Raw genomic sequence first — 21216 nt, 5'->3', positions numbered from 1 at the left:
TACTGCTTTTATCAACCCTGGCCCTCTGTCAAGAACAAACATTCCTGGTTCATTTAAAGAAGAATAATTTTCTTATTCGGCACAGAGTTATGACAAATTTCATTCTTAAGTAAATTTCCAAAAGACACCACATTACTAGTAAAATTCAAGTTATGGCTAACTCCACCAGTGTGGCTGATGCTGAAAGTAGAGAAATGCATCTCTAAACGTGTCAGGTACATGGAAAATGGTTTCACTTTAAAACAAGTTCATCCTTCCAAATTACTAGGTAATCAGCAGTAATGTGACTGAGTGACTCTACCTGTACTTTATTTCCATTTATTTTTATATAAACATGTTGCTAGTCAGTCAAGTTCACTGTGTCCTTTGGAAATCTAAACATACAGAAAACCAGGTATGACAGAATATATACTATTTAATATAAACAAAGGAGTCCTGAGAGCAAAACATAAAGGTTAAAGGAGGTAACTTCTCTTTAAGGCTGGAAGAAGAAATTTGAGAAACTTAAATGAGGAGGTTCTAAAAACCCTGACAAAATGCTATCACTCCCATGTGGATAAAATGAACTTGGTCTTGAGAAGCTTGCTTAAGAATGTTCTGTTCAACCATTCTTGACCAATGGTGAGCAGTGCAATTGACATCACAACTGGTTTATATCTGAACTTCATCTTCTGCTTTAAGTTCATGGCACGTATCACTTAGATGTGCTCCTAAGAAATCTCCATGCGACAACAGTGGAGTCACGGCAGGGGTCTGTGTTGTCAATAGGGAAAGAGATGGAGAAAAACTGGGAGTCATGGCTTCAGGCAGGGAATTGAGATGGTAGAGAATCGGGGAGTGTGGGTATTTGTGAAAAACCTGCCCTGGGGTCATGGCTGGCATTCTCGGTGGAACTGCTTTAATCCCGGGTTGGGCTACTGCTGTGATCAAAGGGGGTGGAAAAACAAAAGATTTCTTCTCTTTGGGAGTTCCAGGTTCCTGTAAATGTTCGTCCTTTAGTTTTGCAATATCATTAAATACCGAGGCAAGAGGTTGGAACTTGGGTTCCCAACTGAGGAGATAATTCCAGTGATAGCTGCCTCTCCCATCATGATCAGAGGTTCTCTGTGTTGCGCATCTTGCTTCCGGATCACCTGAAATAAAGACAGGCTCTTTCCTGACCTCAGCCGGGATGTCCACTTTGACCTCTCTCTTCCTTAGTGTCTGGGGCGGCATATCATTTTGAATGTAGGCTGTGCCACAGCCTTCTCTTCCATCTCCTTCCTCCAGTGCATGGCTGGTTTCTGCTGTTACAACAGTGACCACCACGTCAGTTTCCCCAGACAAGCAGGAGAGCTGGTCGGAGTCCCTTGGGATTCCAGAGTCCGGCACCCTGGACTCCCGGTCACTCAGAGCTGAGCCAGAGTCCTTTCTGTAAGGGTGCTCATTTATCCTCTGGATCTCCTTATCTTCTGCAGTTTCTCCTTCCACAGAACAGCGGTCACTGGAGTTTGAGTGCCTGTACAGATGTCCAGCGTCCTTTTCCATGATACTTATTAAACTCAACCATTCCGGCGTGGAGTCCGCAGGCATTGCCGCATCATTGCAGTCCTCCGTTGTCTGGGAGGGTTTGAGCATGCTGGCATCCCTGGTCAGTCTCAAACTGATATCTAAGGATGATGACGTTTTTTTGTCTTCATAACTGTTGCCTGCATCTTTTTGTTTATGTCTTAAAATCAGGATAGTCAGGAGGAGGAGGAGTAACAGAAACACTAAAAAGGAGATGGCGAGGCTGATTGAGAAGCGGCTAGCTGACACTGCCGAGCGTTTTCCTTCCGAGGAAAAAGACACGTTCACAAAGACTGTACAAGATGCGAACTTGGAGTCCTGTTTAGGGCTATGAGCGATTATTTTCATTTCAATGGTGTCTTCTTTGCTGACCTGACTTCTTATGAGGGGAAGGGCTCTAGTCAAATAAATATTTCCATTTGTTTTATTTACTGAAAAGAAAGGAGATGGAGTTTCAAGTGAGTAAAGAATAACACCATCAGTACCAGCGTCTGCATCTGATGCTTCCACTCTGCCAATCAATTGTCTTATGTTATAGTTTTCTGGGAGGTTGAAAAAATATTGACCTTGAGTGAAAATGGGTTCAAATTCATCTATCCCCTCAATCTCGACCCAAACCATTAAGGAGGCTGTGGAGTCACCTTTGTCTTTTGCCTCTACCGTGAGGCAGTATTTATTGTCATTTTCATAGTCAAGGACTTGCTTAGCATGAATATCCCCTGTCAGAGGGTCAATGAAGAAGGGATCATGGTCAGGAGGTGCTCCATGAGTGGCAGGACAGGGGGATAAAATAGAATAAGTCAATTCTCCATAAGGACCTGCATCAAAATCCAAAGCATTTACAGAACATATGGTGGAGAACACAGGCAGATTTTCAGGAACAACACAGTTCAACCTTGGGAACAGAAACAGAGGTTCATGATCATTATCGTCTAGGATACTGACAAACACAACTGCAAAAGAAAAATGCTTCTTTTCTTCATCTGAAGCTTGGATGGTTAAAGTGAATTTTATCGTTTCTTCATAATCCAAAGCCTTAGTCAAATAAAGGACTCCAGTTCTCTCTTCTAAGTAAAAATGCCCCTTCTCGTTCCCAGAGATTATGTGGTAGATGATTTCTGCATGTAAACCCACATCACGGTCACTGGCTGACACCACGGTGATGTGACTCCCCAGAGGGGTACTTTCCTTGACATGTGCGTGGTATGTCAGACTGTGGAATGTAGGTGGATTATCATTGACATCAAGCACTTCTATGGACACCATGGCGGTGGAAGTCAGTGGAGGGCAGCCGTGGTCAGATGCCAGAACGACAAGCTTGTGACTGGCAGATGCTTCTCTGTCCAGATTATGAAGCAACACCAAATAACCAACCTGCTTAAAAGGATATTCTGAATGAAGGAAACCCGTTTCCATGGCGAAATTGTTCTGTGAATTACCACTGATGATGGAATATTCAACATGTGTGTTTTCAGGGGCCCAGTCACGGTCAGTGGTTGAGAAGGTGACAAGCGTGCCTCCAATGTGAGCATCTTCACTCAAGCTAAGATTGTAATATTCTATTGCAAACACAGGGGGATGATTGTTCATATCTTGTATTTCTATTTCCACTAAGGTAAGAGCCCTCAGATCAGGAATTCCACCATCACTGGCTTCAACAAGAAATTGAACTGTTGATTTTTTATCCAGAAGTACTATGGGATTGGTCGTAAATATCGTGCCTGAAAAATAAGACATAACATTTCAATGCTGTGAAATTAAATTTTCATGATCCATTTAGTTAGTAAATGTCTATCAAATATTTACTAATGTGTTTGCTTATTTGTTACTTAATTTACAACCAAGAGTAACTCCAAATAGAAAATTAAAATTATTATATTTACACTTTTGTAACACTTAAGAGTCAGAAATAATATTTGTGACATTCACTCTATTTAATATGTGTGCTGCTTACAGATAACTTTGCCATAAATTTGTCCTAGTTTTCTTTCTGTATAGTAAGTTGTTCCATTGCTATTTATTCATCTTTATTAAGTTTAGCTATAATGTCTACTCACTGTTAAACTTTCTCTGTACAATGCTTAACTGCTCTAATCTGAAATCACTTGCTTAAATGCATTTCACAGCCACAAATGTCTTGCTCTGATAAAAACACAAACAGCCTTGGAAGGCATCAAATAAACCAGAACACCACCATGTTTTTACTCAGTAGAGATGCTCAAATAATTTTTTTGCCATTTTCTTTGGTCCTTATTGAGTGTTATTAATGAACTTTCTGTACCTGGGCTTCAATGAAAGCTTTCAAACTCTAGTAACACAAAGTCCTCAGTACTCTTTCGAAGCCTGGGATAACTACCTGAACTGTGCTTGGTTGGACTGATGGAATGGGTGTTTACTATATGGGGGTCTCTGAACCTCTGAGCCATCGCCAGCATTTAATCAATTCCTTTTGCTTTCCAGCCACTGAGATGCTGGGGAAGAGAAATAACACTGGGGTTTGCTATCACAGCATTTGACATGAAGAGAAATAAGATGGTGGTGTTTATAATACTAGGGGGTGGGGATGAGGAGCTATTTTAGGAGCATTTGGAAAGGATTATTTCAGGTTTCCAGCCTATAACTAAACTCTGAAACACTAAAGCCACTATAAATAACTCACCATTCCTAGGATCAATGGAGAATTCCGTGGAAGAGGAAATAATTCTGTAAGAAATGTACTCATTGCTCTCTGAATCTGTGGCTGCCACAGTCAGCACAGAGTACCCCACAGGCACCGATTCTGGAATGGTGATCTGAGGAACAAAGACAGAGAAGTGGATGTTGTGCTACAAGACTACAGATATTCTCATGCACAGGGCCAAAACGTGAGGTCATTTTATTTATTTTGCTTATGGAAAATTCACAGTGAACTTGACTTTATTAGCTATGTTTACAGAGTTGACATGTTAAGATGATTATGTTGTGGTCCCAGAATTCAGAAAAAAATATTTTAAAAAGATTAATTCAGTTTCTATTTTTATTATGAAAAAATTTCCTTCTAAATTATTTCTGTGTGGTAGAGGATAGTTAATACATTCAGTAATATATTATTACTTATATACATTACCTGATTTAACTAGCCTTTACAGGAGATCACTATTTAGGTTAGTTTCTCTCCTGGGTTTACACAGAAACCTAGCATGTGTTACATTCAAAAGTTCTAAAGCCCATTTCCAAGTACTTAGTTGAATGCTATCACTGTTCTTATTTCTATAAACATATACTATGTCCTAAAAACTAAAATTTCCACTTCACGGTTTTGTTCATAATTTTTTTTTTTTTTTTTTTTTTTGCAAAATGTTAACACCCCAAAATATTCTAAAACTATGCCTTGGAAAGAAAAAGGTTTTCCAAATTAACTGCAGATAATCTACCTTAGGCTACAATAGGTCACCTTATTTTCTTATTTGTGGCCTTGAAAACATTAGGCCAAGTTCCAATTGTTATGAACAACAGGACCCCGATCCCTAAAAACTAGAAAAATGATAACATAGTTTCATATGATGACATATTATACATACTTAAGAAACTGAATAGAATGATACATTCAATTTCATATATACTTCTATCCTTCATGATATTAAATAAAAAACCCTCAGCATCAACTTAGGCACTAAAAACAGGGACTGCTGTCTGTCTAAATTAGTCTGTCCACAATGGTAGGCTTACATTGTTTCCTATTCTTTCCAATTGTTTCCTATTCTTTCCAGCTTGGGCTGTGTTTCAGCATCTCTGAAAGCTATTTACCTGGTAAAAATCTTGAGAAAACACTGGTGGGTTATCATTGATGTCCAACACATGTACAATGAGTGCTCCCTCTGTGTGGTGCACCGAATCAGAAATTTGGATAAGCAGCTCATATTCAGTAGCTTCTTCAAAATTCAATGTTTTCACTAGCACCACCTCCCCAGTGTGCTGGTCAATAGCAAACTTTGTTCCAAGATTACTCTGTTTGGTGAAACTGAAGATGAAAGCTGGATTCAAATCCACATCATGAACTGATATTCGAGTCACAATTACACCAGGCAAAGAATCTGAAATAGTCATGACCAATGTCAGTCTCTATTAAAATTCATCCTTTGAAATATCTCTTGAATAGTTCAATCCAAGCTTTTTTATATTTATTTTAAGTCCAACATGACTTGCTTTTTCTTGGCATGATTTCTCATACAAAGCTCATTATAAACTAAACAAAAACTTTGAAGAATTTATAAGCCCAATAAAAGTGAAATTTTACCACTGAATTGAGAATTGAGGAGATAGGGTAGAGTCAATTTTTATATTACATTTTTCATTGTATGCTTACAACATACTCCCAGGACCAAGAAACATTCTAAGCCACTTATTTGTACGATATAGATTCTGTATCAAAATCATATATTCATGGGGGTATGGGTGGGAAGAAGATTATTACTCAAAACACTAATAAAAAACAACATTTTGAAAAAGTAGGCAAGATTGAAATAAAAATGTTTGGATACCAAAGTTAGGAATAGATACTTAGTTCTTTGGCACTTATCTTGCAAACCTATTTCTTTTGGAGTGGCATATACATTGCTTCCTTCCCTTAAAATATGACTCTCAAAATGATCAATACTATAGAAAGCCAAAGTATACATAGTACTAGTTATGAAAACAAATCTTTAGTATTATTTACACAAAAAAATAATCACAAAAGAGATGACATGCTAAATGCCTCCCACTCTATGTATCCTCTAGCCTAAACTGCTGTGAAAGGGATTTTGTTTCTTAGCTTACATGTATGGTACAGGTAGAAAGAAGATGCCAAGGTATTCAGAATATTTCCACTACATATAAGACTCGCAGTTTTCATATTCAAGCTTGAACATTATTGATGTTCACCAACCATATCTTAACCCACTCAGTATGTTTTGGTTTATGTTGTTTGTTCTTGTAATACCCAGGGTGTCCTCCCAAAATATATACATACACTTTGAATAATTATAAAGGCAGTGCTTATTAAAATACATTTCATTTTCAAAATTGAGCTATCAGCTGTTAGAGTGTGTATACATTTTTTGGGACACCCTGTGTTTATATCGGGCACCCTGCTGCATTTTTATGCTAATGCATATACTTTAGAATAGTACCTTCAGTAAAAGTACATGAAAACCTATCGAATAGGTAGGAAACAAAACTGAATAATTTTTTTATTGATAAAATATTTTAGGATATTTAAAATATCTGGAGATGTTCCTATATATCGAAATTTCTGCAACACTGCCGTCTGTGAGCGGTGATAGTTATAATTTGTTTGGAAAGGGGACATAAAATTGCTAGAAACACTGTAGGAATAATTTTAGTATTAATAGTACAAGGAGAGAGGCAAGTGACAGGCCACACTATTTGGAACTTCAATTATAAAGAGTTGGGTTGCATTTTACCCCTAGAGCCGTTGACCACAGGCAACTTTGGGATCATAATCTATTGAGTCATCATATATCCCAGAGGCCCAAACAATTAAGATTAATCAGCATATCACATAAAATTTTGTATTTGCAGCCTCTACCACTAACGGTGTAAAATTTTTCTGCAGATGTTTAGTTTACACGAGAGGAAAATTATGACTTTGTATGATGAACAGCAATGCCCTTCACTTATTACTTACTAATATACTGCAAAGACTGACAAAGTTATCAGTCTGAGATTGCTTCTTCTCAGAGGAGTTTTAGGGTGATTATTAGTCAACACAATGCGCTTCTTCACAGAGCACATTGCATTCTTAAGAAATATCTGAACACAAAAAGAACCCATTTGCAATGGTGGTCTGAGAATGGGGAACTGGCCTTCTGTTTATCTGAATGCAAATCCCAGCTTCAACATTTAACTGCTTTGACATTTGATAAACTTTTGACCATCTGTATTCTATTCTTTAAACTAAAAATGAAAACTATGTTGCATGGTTGTTTAGAATTAGTACTCATACTTAATACAGCACCTGGCTGAAAATATGGTAGATGATATTATACAAGTTAATCAAAACCACTATTCCAAATTGCCACACTCACTTTCTGCAATTTCCACTGCTTCAAGGGGGAGAAAAGCCGGGGCATTGTCATTTACATCAGTCACCTGTATCTTGACCACACTTGTACCCGAAAGCCTGGGCATCCCTTTATCTGTGGCTTGTACAATCAAGCTGGTTTGGAAAAGAATCGAGAAAAACAACATAAATATCAAATTTCCAGTTGAAAATTTAAAAGTGAGCTGACTAGCTACATTTCTTTCTCCTACTGGCTTTTTCTAAATGATATCATTTCAAATTTATTTCATAAGAATAGTAGCCTGAAACTTATTTATTTATTTTTGACATGTTTAGAGAAGCAAATCCAGCAAACCACCAGGGCTCTTGAGGCATCTGGATCAAAACATTGCACCATTCCTGGGAAACAGACCGTCAAATTCGGCCCTTTCTTACTAAGAACAACCTAAAACATACAAAAAATAGTACCTGCTACATATTTTCATTATACTGTATCAACAAAAGATATAGCTACCACACGGTTGTTTTATATTGATATCTTTTATACCCAAATTGCAAAAGCAATAAAAATTGTACAATTGAAAGAGGAAATCTCTGTGATTAATGCATATACAAAAAAAATGCATGCTTGGATAGGACTATAAAGTAGATGTGAAAGTACATGTCTGAAAGAATTCACATGCCGTGATTCAACCTCTCTTGGATGATGATACAACTAGCTTATCCAGCAACCAAGTTAGAAAATTTATTAGTGTCTTCAACTTCTCCCTTTCTGTCACCACCCTTCCAACACCCAACTAATGATGAGTCTTGAAGATTTTACCTCCTAAGTATCACTTGAATTAGTGATCTCATCCATTTCACCCCTTCCTTCAGAGTCTCAGAAAAGCTGATCAACCATCCTGCTTTGCCAAGGACCAAAGGGTTTCCTAGGCCATGAGACTTTCAGATTTTTTTAAAACCAGACAACTCTGGGCAAACCAGGATAAATTGGTTCTGTAGCCTCATCATCTTTACCTGGAATGGTGTGTATTCATTATATCCCTTCTCATCTGGAGTACTTATTTACTCACCAATCTCCCTGCTGCAAGTCTCATCTGCTCCTATCCAACCCCCAAATTGCAACTCAATTGTTCTATCTAAACTCCTGATCTAAAAACCTAACTCCCTATTTAAAATATTTCCGTGTCTCTCCATGTCTACAAGAGGAAGTCTAATCCTTGAGCATGTATACAATGCCCTTCTATGATCTGTCTTCTGCCTGGAATCCTGTCCCTACACCCTTTGGTCTGTAGTTTTCACTGACCTCTCATTTGATTTGGATGTCCCTCTCTGTCCCATAGCACCCTGTACATTCTTCTGCATACAATCATTAGCCTTTGTTCTTAATGATTTATTTGTCAGGATCTCCCATAACTGCTTAAAGGGCCAGTTGGCTACCTTCTCTGATTTTCTTTAATATATGTTGAGTACAGATTTCTCAAGATTTTTTCAAGATTATAAGTGTACTATATCACAGAGCCAGGATTTAAGTCCGGGTCTTGCTTGACTGGACAGCTTGTGTTCCACTATATATATGATCCTCCTTCAACTTCTCTCTCTTACTGTGTATATATAACTCCTTAATGTGTAATCATTAGCTCATTTTTCACTCTCCTCTAAACACTGGGAGGTCCATGGGGGTAGCTGAGTAATAAAGTGAATTGTCAATCAGAAGATGATCTTTATTTCAGAGGCGATGTTAGTCTTAGCCAGCTGTTGATGCTACCTTTTGAGAAACTGAGTCTTGGAAGTTGACACACTTCTACTTTCTTTTCCATTGTTAGCTTACCTAATAAGTATTCTTTCTTTTTAACCTTAAATTTAAAAATGATGTAAGATAAGCATCAACTCTTTCTTGGTTTAAATTCCACTTAATAGCAAATGATTACTGTTTATCTACCATTCGTGAAGTACACAGACTGCCTTTAACACTATCAAAGTTGGAACATTTATATATATAAAAGCCTAAGCAACCTGCTGACCAGCCAACCAGTCAGTATCTATGATGCACAATGACCAGCAGGGGGCAGACGCTCAACACAGGAGCCTTGCTGAGCAACAGCAACTTTGCAGAGTGCCCTCTCACACTCCAGGACCCCTCAGGGGTTGTTGGGCTGCGGGTTTCGGCTGATCGCCACAGACCAGGCAGAGGGACCCCACCTGCTGGAGGGACCCCGCTCACTCCAGACACCCTTTAAGCCCTGATTTTACCCCAGATACAGCCGGCCAGGAAGGGACCAGGGAGGTTGGCTCCAGGGCATGTTGCCCATCTCACCCAGTCCTGCCCTGCAGGCCACCTTCTAATTAATTTCTTTTCAATGTTCAGGAATCAATGCACTGGGCCTCTAGTCAGTATGTAATGACATGAGTTTCACACTTCTAGAGCCTAGGAATAATTCCATGTAGAAAGTTTGTTTTGTTAGTATGAACATAAGTCAGATACATATGGAAATGTTTTACTAAAAATAATCAACTTATAATGTTCTCTGGCCCTGCTACCTGCCCTTCCCCAATGTCATACTAAAGTCTCGGCCAAGACATCAAAGTTATGTCTCCTTCTTCTACCAAAGCCATAACCGCCCTTCACAACATTACAACTTCAGGTGTTCTATGTAATTCTGATGTCAGGTTAAAAACAAAACAAAACTGGAATTCTTTGATATAGAGAAAAATATATGATCCGGTTTCAAAATAAAAGGACAACTAAAAGGTTTCTCAGTGGCTTTAAAAAATGAAAAATTATAAAGTCAGATCCACTGAGATTCTACACACAACCTGTGAGAGACCTCAAGTTTCTTATGATAGCTCCTTGGCAGTCTTTGTGGAATATTGGTTGTAGCCAGTCCAATTGGCTCCATGCTTTAGGGCTGCTACCCTATTGAGTATTACCAAGAGACTATCAATGAGATTGGCCCCTCCCAAAGAAAAAAGAACTCTCTACATGTATTGTCATTTGTATGTCATCCTGCAAAGTAGTCTACTTCATTTCTGCTTCATCTGAAAGTAAAGTGTGTTGGTCAGTTAGCCCCTCCAGCCCACTCAGAGGTTTCAGTGACTTTGCTATTGCCTCACTCAGAACAAGGATCATCAGTTACTTACAGAATGTCTCCAATATGAAAACGCAAGTGTGAAATAGACAAAGAGAAGAAATGAGCCCAAAGGAAACAGAGATCCAGAAAGAACAAAAGAAAATGTAAAAACAATTCTAATTAATGTCCTTTGAGAGACATCAGAAGATAATGCATGCATACATTAAGAGTGAGATGCTACAGAAAGTTCAAAGTCAAGAAAGAACTCTTGGAAATAAAAATATAAACAATGTCCAAAAATGTTTTCTAACTAGAGCAAAAAGAAAGTTTAGAAGGTTAAAATTAAGGTATTTTCCCTGAAAAAAAAAAATAAACCAACATACAAAACAAAAAATAGAAAGTAGAAAATAAAATAGTATTGACAAAGGATCGATCCAGCAGTCCAACTATTGATTGAATAAGGTCTAGGACAAAGTAAGCACACAAAACAAAACAGAGAAAAAAAGAAGGAGGGGTAATTATTAATGAAATAAGACAGAAAAATAGAAAGATTTCTCCGTATTCAAAGAGCAGACCAAGTACTCAGCACAAGGAAAGACCTACATTACAGTACATAATCACAAAATTTCTAAACATTAGAGATAAAGAAAATAACCTGAGAACTCACACAGAGAAGGAAAAACAAATCATGTACAAAACACATCATTAGGATGGTACCAGACTTCTCAACAGCAACACTGGGTTTTAAAAGATAAGAGAATACCTTCAAAATTCTAAAAAAAAAAGTAAATAAAATAAAAATCAACTTCTATACTATCCATTGTATAAATTACATGTGAGAGTAGAATACAGGCACTTTTAGATACTCAAGAACTCACAGAATTTACTTCCCTGGCCAAAGCTACTGGAAGAAAAAAAACTAAAACAGAGAAAGGCATGGGGTCTGGAACATGAGCTTAATTTAAGAGAGCAATAAAGCAAAGCCATGAAATACCCAGCTTTGCTGAAGACTTAGAAAGCTACTGCAGATTGTTAATGCTAGACCAGGAGGGCAGAAAGCAGCAGGAACAGTACTGGAAACAACAAAGAGGACGTGATAAATATTCTATATGGGAGGCATTTGAGGGGGAAAGATGGATGGGCATGACAGAGCTGTTGGAGCACTGACAAGGAATACAAAGATGTAGGGAACTGAGTGATCAAAACAAGAAAGATAATTCATTAACTTTGGAGCAGGGGGAGGGGAAACATAAGAAAGGAAACATAAGTATGACATGGCTCTGAAGTGAACTTTTATAGAATCATATAATGTAAACACTTATTACTAAGTAAATGAAAACCAGTGAATGAATACAAAGACAGAATTGGACAAGAGAAAGTAAAAATATTAAATACACATCTGTTATGACAGGAAGTTGATAGATAATGTTTAAAATTATAAGTTAAGACATATTGGTGTTTATAATAATGGAGAAAACCAGTTTAAAATGTCAGTCTCTGTGGGGGGCTTTTAGTGCTGGGATGGGTGAGGCAATGGTGGCTGACTTTCTTCTTAGTCTGTTGATATACTCCATGCTACTACTGGATTTTTTTAAAGTGTACTGCTTTGATAATAAAAACCTTGGCCCTAAAGCATTACGAGGCTCCCAGGAATATCCAGTTATCAACTTATAAAAGATAAGTCTCTCCTCATCAGTTATAAGTCAAGCAATGGAAATGCTTTCAAATGATTCAAAGCGCATTTTTGCATGCTCATTCCTAGACATGTGTTATTTCACAACTGCAAGCTGGAACTTATTTTATTATTATTTTACATTTCTAAAATAGTTTTTTCTGTTTTGTGTTTTATAAATATACAGGTATATACTTTTAAAGAGGACTTTTAATTTTTTTAGAAAGAGAGAAAGGAACGGAGAGGGAGAGAGAGAGAAACATGGATGTGAGAGAGAAACAATGAATCATCTGCCTCCTGCACGCCTCCTGCTGGGGATGGAACCCACAATCTGGGCATTTGCCCTGACCAGGAATCCACTGGCAACCTTTTGGTACATGGGACAAGGCTCATTCAACTGAGCCACACTGGCTGGGGCAGGTGTGTGCATGTAAGATGTATTCACATAATACAATAGGAAACCCTACTACGACCATTTGAGCGGATAAGAATCTCATTCTATCATTTACTGGCTACACAGTCTTGGCAAACCTTACCTCTATGAACTTCAGTTTCCTTATTCTGTAAATCTAGAGTTTATTATGAGAATTCAACATGTAATGCAGGTGCACCATAAATTACTGTGCTTGTTACTATGCTTCCTGCCATGGATTATAAGGGCACTCAATTTTTTTGAGCTCCTTGGAAACAAGAACTGTTTCATATGGCTTTATATCTCAAGCTCATTAAACAGTTTTTAAAACAAGGAAATATCGATCAGACAGAACTTACGGTCTGTTTTACAATTTGTCATTTTTCTACTGAGTTTTCTTATATGAGGCTTAATATGAGGGCAAAAAATACTTAATTTTTATTTAATGCATTTATATTGAATAGAAGCATAACTGACAATATTCTTTACCCCTTGTTTTATATTGTAAAACAGAGGACTGGAATTGAGAATATTTTCCTCATCAGACAAAATAACAATATTTCAAAAGTAAAGTTAAAAGCTAAATGACACTTTTCCCAAGGCATTCACTGGACATATACGCAGGCTAGGGGGAAATCAACCTATATTTCCTACTGCCTTAAATGTCAGAAAGAGCACTAAAGAGGAAAAAAAAGCTACAAGGGAGAAGGGGAGGCCCAGAACCTAGATAGGCAGAAGCTGTAAACTATTTCCCTGCCTTGGTGCTACTGGAGACTGTGTGTGTGTGTGTGTGTGTGTGTGTGTGTGTGTGTGTGTGTGTATCTGTGGCTGTATGTGTAGAATTCAACTTCTCTCAGTTCTTCCATCCTTGAGTTAAATAATTTATGGAGAACTGGGGAGGGGCACTTTTAAATATTGGGACCAATTTAAATATTGGGAACACTGAAACTATGATATACATAGGAAAAACTGTAAGGAGTTAGATTTAGTGGCTAATTAGGCTCCACTGAGTAACAGAAAGTCTACAATCAGGAAATGCTTAGTTCCTGGCACTCAGCTGCCCTTCGATGGTCTCTGAATTTGTAATCGCTCAGATAGCAACTAGGCTGAGATTTACCTGCCGTCATCTATGGAAAGAAAAGGCTTAATGCTTAAAATTACTATAGCAACCATCATGGCAGGGATAGGTTTAACATAGTTATACGATCAGTTTTAACATATTTATGCAGTAAGTATCATAATAATTGATGACAGTAAGATATTACTAAAAAATCTGACTAGTTAATACAGGGTAAGGTCTTAAACTTTTAAAATACTTTTGAAGTAATGTTTTGAAATATTAAATGAAAAGAACTGAACACAAACTTTTAAAGTTTGTAAGTTTTTCAGAGGTTAATTAATGCAACCCTCCCAGTAACCAGCTCTCACTGCTCAACCACAGGAATATCCTGCACGCTCCTTGTAAAGCATGAATGTAGCCAAGCCTATGAGAATAGTGACACTTAGGTCTTTTATAAACCTGTACCCCAAGGCCCCAATAGAAGGTCAGCTTGTACAGTGGACACTGACTCAGAATCAGAACCCCTGGCTGCAAGTCCATGTTGGAACCTTAAATGGTTCTGTGACCCTAAGCAATCCACTCTATGTCTGTTGACTTTTCAGTGAAAAAGAAAACACTCAACTTAACCTCATGGGAGATAACTGGGATGATTAACGGAGGCACTATATGTGCAAGGCCTTTTGGAAGAACAGGAAATACGACAAAAATGTGAAGCGTATTAAAATAAATAATAAGAGAGTCAAGCATCTCTTTGACCCCCAGACTTCCCACATGAGCACTTCTCCAGAGACAAACAAGGTTAAGTTTCTTATATTTTCTTCCTGATCGGTCCAGTCATGTGTGTGTGCTTCTGCTCAAACAGCCCTGCAGTTTGAGTACTTACAGTGCACCTTGTTATTTCATTCACATAGACACATATCATAGAGCTCTATCCTCATTAGCAGTAGAAATGCTCCTCTCTCTTCCTCTAAAGAATAGTTTATTGACTGTTAGAGAGAGCAAGGAAGAAGGAGAGAGAGAGAGAGAGAGAGAGATGAGAGTGTGACATCGATCAGCTGCCTCCTACACACCCCTTACTGGGGATTGAGCCTGAAACCCAGGCATGTGCCCTCACAGGAATGGAACCAGCAACCTTTCCACGCCCAGGGTGATGCCCAAACAACTAAGCCACACAGGTCAGGGCTACCGCTCTCTTTTTTAAAATCAGTTTCATTTTGTTTGAATGACTTGGCTGTCATTCTTAAAGCAGTCCCCATTTACAGCCATTTTAGGTCCCCTAGTCTTTTTCTTTTCCAGACTGAGGTGCCATAAATATCCCTGTATGTTTGGCTAGACTATCGTAGCACTGACATTTTAAATACCTAGGAGACTTGTAACACTATGATTCTCTCTTTTGTACAATTCTGTATAAGTCTGGCATATTTTGGACTCGAGGCAAAAAAATATTTAATGTTCCATGGGTGCTTTCAATAAGATCATGTCTATTAAAACACAGTTCAAGGGCCTGATGACAGGATTATAATTTCATACATAAAAAGAATAAAGAATTAAAAAGAGCAATGTCATTCAGTCTTCACTGTTCTAAAAAATAGTAAGAACAAACATTAGCAGAGTGCTCAATGGCTCATTAGACTTTTGACGAATACTGATTTTTTAAAAGTCTCTGATTTAGTACTTAGCAGCATCATAAATTCATGAAATCTTAAAATGAAAAGGAACCTTAAAATTCTAATTGAATCACCTTTCCAAAGTTGTAAATACTTTGAAAGACTCTCCCCATGATCATAAGTTGGATCAAAGGGAAAACACATTTTATAACTAAGCTTGTACAATAAATAGACAGTCAAGCTCAAAGCAACAACAGTGTTGTCAGAAAGGAAGCAGATAGCTGATCAAATGGACCGAAATCTGGGACAAACCTGTAGGAGCTGGTGAACTCGTAATCCAGAATCCCATTTGCTGTTATCAGGCCGCTCTGCGCGTCAATCTGGAACACCTGTGCTTGCTTGCCAGCAAGAAGGGAATACTCAATGAGGCCATGCAACCCGCTGTCCAGGTCAGCAGCAAAAACCTGTGAGGAAGCAACTCTTGCATTAGATAAGGATTTCATCTGCAACAGGGGTTAAGTCCGTTATTCAGAGAAATGCATTATGACAGGATTATAGACGGTCAAATACATTTTAAAAAACCACCATCAAAGCAACACTAACAAACTGATAAAGCTTACATTTCACTTTACAATAAAGTGAATAATGGGTTAGTCCGTGTTCTCATTCAAAGGATTTCCAGGTAACTTTCAGTAGAGTCTCATATGTTTAAAGCTACAATTTTAGGCAAGAGGAAAATATAGTTGAAAAAATATCTAATTTGCTTGAATAGAAAGCTTCTAGCACTGTGTACGGATTCAGGCTGGCCCCAGAAAAGGAAGGATATAATAGAGGAAACCTATACACAGTGAGTGGTAATCTGTCATTTGCTTTTTTATTTCTTGCTTAAAGTGTTGCCTGAAAAGGAATCCATATGTGGATTTTTTATATTACATTGAGAGTCTCTGTTTTAAAGGATCTTTAAATAGATGAAACAAAGTCTAGATTTAGTGCTAACAAAATCCCCCCTGATCATTTAGGTGACAAATTATCAAAGTAGTGCTAAGGATGAAAGTTTTGCATCGGCCTCCATGGAGAGATGTTTAGTCTGCATTACATTTTGACCCCAAAACCATTAGTGAATTCAAAGTCTTGTTTATGAACAAGTTGGCAGATGAATTTAAAAATGTTTAAACTTATTTTTACTCTCTATGCCCATCGTCTTCTCACTCTTGGGTGATTGCACTGATGTCCTGGTGGGTTTTTGCTTCTACTTCTCAAACTTATCAGCCTTTACACACTGCTGCCAGAGTTCTCAGGGGACCCTGAGTGGCCCAAGTTTGGGTGCCCAGGACATGATCAGAAAGACACACAGCCAGCTCTTTGGTACAGCAAGACAGCAATACACACTTCCATTCAGAATCACCAGGAAGAGAAACTCGTCTGTATTTGGGCAGAAGAAAGTCTATCATGTCTCCAAGGCCATACAATGAAAACTGTTCCAGAGTAGGTAGGTCTCCCAGGAGGTACATCTGTTAGGGTTTTAGGATGCCAGCAATACATATGCATATGGCTAACTTCCCTGGGGGAAAATGCATCAGAAAGATAGAGCCCAGGTAAAGTGTAAGAGCCAGGACAACTGTGGGGCTTAGCTTCTTTGAGTTGTTACCATCCAGCTAAATCAGCTCTAATTTATCTCCGTCCTGGTGTCCTGCCACTCAAGATTCAATTTCCAGGGAGAGAAAGTCTCTCTAAGACTGAGGCAAAGTGGGGCGGGGGGCACGTCACTACCTTGGTTGACAGTTCCACCTACACTGCATCGCACAGAGCAGGGTCAGCTCCTAAAGGAAGTCTGCAGGTTTGTAACCAAAAGGAGGGCATGTGGACAGGGTGGTGGTGAAAAGCAGGAAGTAACTACCACAAGTAGTATGAACCCCAGGGAGTTTGACATTTGTTTATCTCAACAGGACATAGGAAAATGGCAGCTCTAGCTTCCTGGAGACAAGTGATCTAAAAATTTAAAGAATAAAGTTCCCCGAATCCGTCCCTGATTCCATCTTCTGGAACTTCCACATAGCATAAAGCATTGATAGGTTTGGCTGTCCCATTTGGCATATGTGGGCTGTAAAGGTGTCTCCGCCTTCATGTATTCCACCCTGAGCAGCCTGGCATGTGCGACAAAGCAGTACAATGCAGTGGCACCTGCCAACCCTCCCATACAGGCATCACTGGGCAGGGGTGATAAAGAATGGAAAAGCTGCCCTGGCCAGTGTGGCTCATATGGTTACGTATCATTCTGTGCACCAAAAGTTTGCCAGTTTGATTCCTAGTCAGGGCACATGCCCAGGTTGCTGACAAGAGGGGGGGGGGATGGTGCAGGAGGCAGAAGATCTATGTTTTTCACTCACATTGATGTTTCTCTCTCTCCCTTTCTCTTTCTAAAATATATTTTTTTAAAAATTGGAAAAGCTAATGCCCTCGTCTTTTTTTTTTAAGTCTGCTGAGACAAGTCCAGTTTTATTTTTCAATATGTCTTTATTGATTTTAGAGAGAGGAAGGGAGATAGAGATAGAAACATCGATGAGAGAGAAACATTGATCAGCTGCCCCCTACATGCCCCCTTCTGGGGATCAAGGCTGCAACCCAGACATGAGTCCTGCCTGGGAATCAAACCAGTGACCTCTTAATTCATGGGTCAACACTCAACCACTGAGCGACACTGGCTGGGCTTGTCCAGGTTTTTAAAGACCAAGCATCAATTCAACGGTGAGGGGAAAGGTAAAAGTGGATACTACTCCTGAACAGGTAGAGAGACTACCAAGGATAGTGGGATTTAGAGCCTGAACCTCACTGCCTGATGGACAGATTCTCTCTCAGGGCTGGGAGCATGGGGGTAGGCCTAAAAACAGCGGGTCTGTTCCTTTCATGCATGAAACATCTGCAACTCTCAAACATGGGCAGCTTGTCCATGTGTCTGTGCTTCAATTCATGCTTCTCTGGCTTCAGCAAATGCCTAAATGCCCTTTAGACCTGGTACAAATATAATTCTTCTTCGAAACCCTGTGCTTTTCACCAGGAGGAGTTTGTATCTCCTCTTTAACTATATATATATATATATGTATATATATATATATATATATATATATATGTATGTGTATATATATGTGTGTATATATATGTATATATATATGTGTGTATATATATATATATATATATTATTGATTTCAGAGAGAGAGAGAAATATCAATGATGAGAGAGAATCATTGATCAGCTGCCTCCTGCATGCCCTACACTGGGGATTGAGCCTGCAACTCAGGCATGTGCCCTAATCGGGAATCGAACAGTGACCTCATGGTTCATAGGTCAATGCTCAACCACTGAGCCATGCCGACCAGGCTATGGTTTCTCTTTTCTCTCATGACATTAAATGCACACTTCATTATAACATTAATTATATGCATTTAAATTATATACTTACAGTTCTGATTTCCCCACTAAATTGTATGCATTTATGAGTTTAATTTCTGTGCCCCTATAGAGTCCCTGCTAGTATTCAGCAGAGTGCGCAGATGGGCACAAATTGAACACTAAATAAACAGAGGAAGAAGAGTGAACTCCGAGACTCCAAATTCATCCACCAAACATTGTATGTGGCTTGAAAACATTTAAATTTTAACTTATGTGCTGGAAAAAGGCCTATTTTGATGTACATTGATTCATGATAACCCACACACACATGCACAAAAATCTTTCTGTTACCTGTATGATAGGAGCATTGTGAAACTGGCCTTCAGGCACTGATACTTGGTAAATGCTTTGCCCAAAGCATGGGAAATTATCATTCACATCTTGTATCAAGACGACTACTTTGCTGTAGGCTCTATGCCCACTGCTTTCAGCTAAAACGATGAGTTGTACTTCATTTCTGACTTCAAAATCAAGAAACCTGGGTTCTTTCACAGTGAGGTCTCCTATTTTTATTCCCAGGGAGAAAACAAAATAAAAGAAGTTGATGTTGTAGTTATTATTTAAAAAGTTCCAAATCATCTTTGCCTTATGTGCTCATATGCTCACCTGGCCCTTTCAAAGCCCCATGTTGGCTGGCCTCCCTCCTCTATTGACTGGGGTCATTGTGAAAAAGGTTGAGAGCATGCAGATGTTTGCAAGGTTCAAACATGTAAGAGGGAAAGAAACTGTAAAATATCTGAACTCTTGAAGCTATCTCTTAAATCCTCTTTCTCCATAATTGGTCCATCACCATGCCTGGGAAATCTACCTTCTAGATATTTCTTGAATCTACCTCTCTCCATCTTCACTGCTGCTGCCCTCCTTCATCCACTGGCATTTCCAACCTTGTCCCCTGAATTAATCACTTAACTGAATCCTATATAATAAAATCCTACTATGCGAATCAACCAAATGGCAGAACGATCCGTCACTATGACGCGCACTGACCACCAGGGGCAGATGCTCAATGCAGGAGCTTCCCCCTAGTGGTCAGTGCGTTCCCACAGGGGGAGAGCCGCTCAGCCAGAAGCCAGGCTCACGGCTGGTGAGTGCAGCAGTGGTGGTGGAAGCCTCTCCCACCTCCACTGCAGGCGGGCAGTAAGGAGCAAGGGGTCCCAGACTGGGAGAGGGATGTCTGCCAGCAGGCTTAGGCCTGATCCCCCCAGGCAGACATCCCCCAGAGTCCCAGACTGCGAGAGAGTGCAGGCCGGGCTGAGGGACAACACCCCCCCCCCCGTGCACGATTTTTGTGCACCAGGCCTCTAGTCCTATCTAATAAAGACAGAATATGCAAATTTTCCATCACTCTGCAACAAAGATGGTGGCTCCCACAGCCAATAAAGAGCGAATTGACGCAACAAAAATGGTGGCGGCCGGGCCAGGATGCAGGTGTTCTGCTCTGCCCTGGCCAATCCGGGGCTCTGGGCAGCACGCGCAGAGCGGCCGGGGTGGGGTGGGACGCCTGCTATGAGGGGTGGGGAGGTGGAGGTAGCTCAGGAGGGTAGCAGGGCCAGAGTGAAGGCAGAAGGCAGCAGCCAGAGCAAAGGCCTGGGTCCCAGGTGCCAGAGGGAAGCTGGTGCCAGCAACCAGGGGAAGGAAGGCCTATTCTAGCACGAATCTTTGTGCATTGGGCCTCTAGTTAAATAATAAAAAAAAGACATTGTCATTGTCCTGTGTAAAACCCTGCAATGGCTTTCCATGGTGATTATGATCAATTTCAGCATTTTTAACTTCCAAAGAACCTCTCCCACCTCAGAAATCTCATCATGTCCTTCTCCACCTGTCTCTGCTCTGGTCATAACACTCATAAGTATTCTGTTTCTCAAATGCTCATTTCAGAGTTGCCATGTATGCTTTTCCATCTGCCTCAAATGGTCCCCAGTCCTGTGCTTCCTCAGAGATCTTTCCAGACCACCCATCCCCATACCATCACTGTCAGCCCCCAACGGACTCTCACAAAAACATGCTGTACTTTGTTCACCTGCTTCAGTCTAGTTACTCCTCAGGATTTAGGGCTCTGCAAGATGAGGTAGGCTACCTGCCTCTTACACCGTCATATCCCCAATACCCAGCTTGAAGTCTGGCTTACGGAAAGCACCAGTAACATTTGTCACACCCTTGTATGAAAAACATAACCAGACTAGGGAAAGTAGCTCTGGGGAGTTATGCCATGTTCAAGTTCCTCCCTCAAATTAGGAAAATTCCTCCCCTGATATAATTTCTTTCTTTGGTTTCTACTCTATCTTTTCCTCCCCGCTTCAACTAAATTGCTTACTGAATTTAATATTATTATTATTATTTTTATGATGATGATTTA

The 21216-nt window shown here is 39.5% G+C and overlaps 1 protein-coding gene across 1 annotated transcript in view; it reads right to left on the bottom strand.

Moving 5' to 3' along the window:
• Nucleotides 1-301: 301 nt before the first annotated feature.
• Nucleotides 302-21216, bottom strand: part of DCHS2 (dachsous cadherin-related 2) — a 196831-nt gene continuing 175916 nt past the window's right edge. The window contains exons 15-20 of the mRNA XM_028151980.2: nucleotides 19152-19363; nucleotides 15726-15877; nucleotides 7617-7747; nucleotides 5335-5621; nucleotides 4208-4340; nucleotides 302-3269 (exon numbers count right to left, since the gene is read on the bottom strand). Of these exons, the coding sequence (XP_028007781.2) occupies nucleotides 652-3269; nucleotides 4208-4340; nucleotides 5335-5621; nucleotides 7617-7747; nucleotides 15726-15877; nucleotides 19152-19363 (3533 nt within the window). The 3' untranslated portion in view covers nucleotides 302-651. The remainder of the gene's footprint in view (nucleotides 3270-4207; nucleotides 4341-5334; nucleotides 5622-7616; nucleotides 7748-15725; nucleotides 15878-19151; nucleotides 19364-21216) is intronic.

This window comes from Eptesicus fuscus, chromosome 6 (assembly GCF_027574615.1).
Source record: "Eptesicus fuscus isolate TK198812 chromosome 6, DD_ASM_mEF_20220401, whole genome shotgun sequence".
NCBI classification, from domain to species: Eukaryota; Metazoa; Chordata; class Mammalia; order Chiroptera; family Vespertilionidae; genus Eptesicus; species Eptesicus fuscus.
This window is presented reverse-complemented; position numbering and strand designations above follow the sequence as displayed.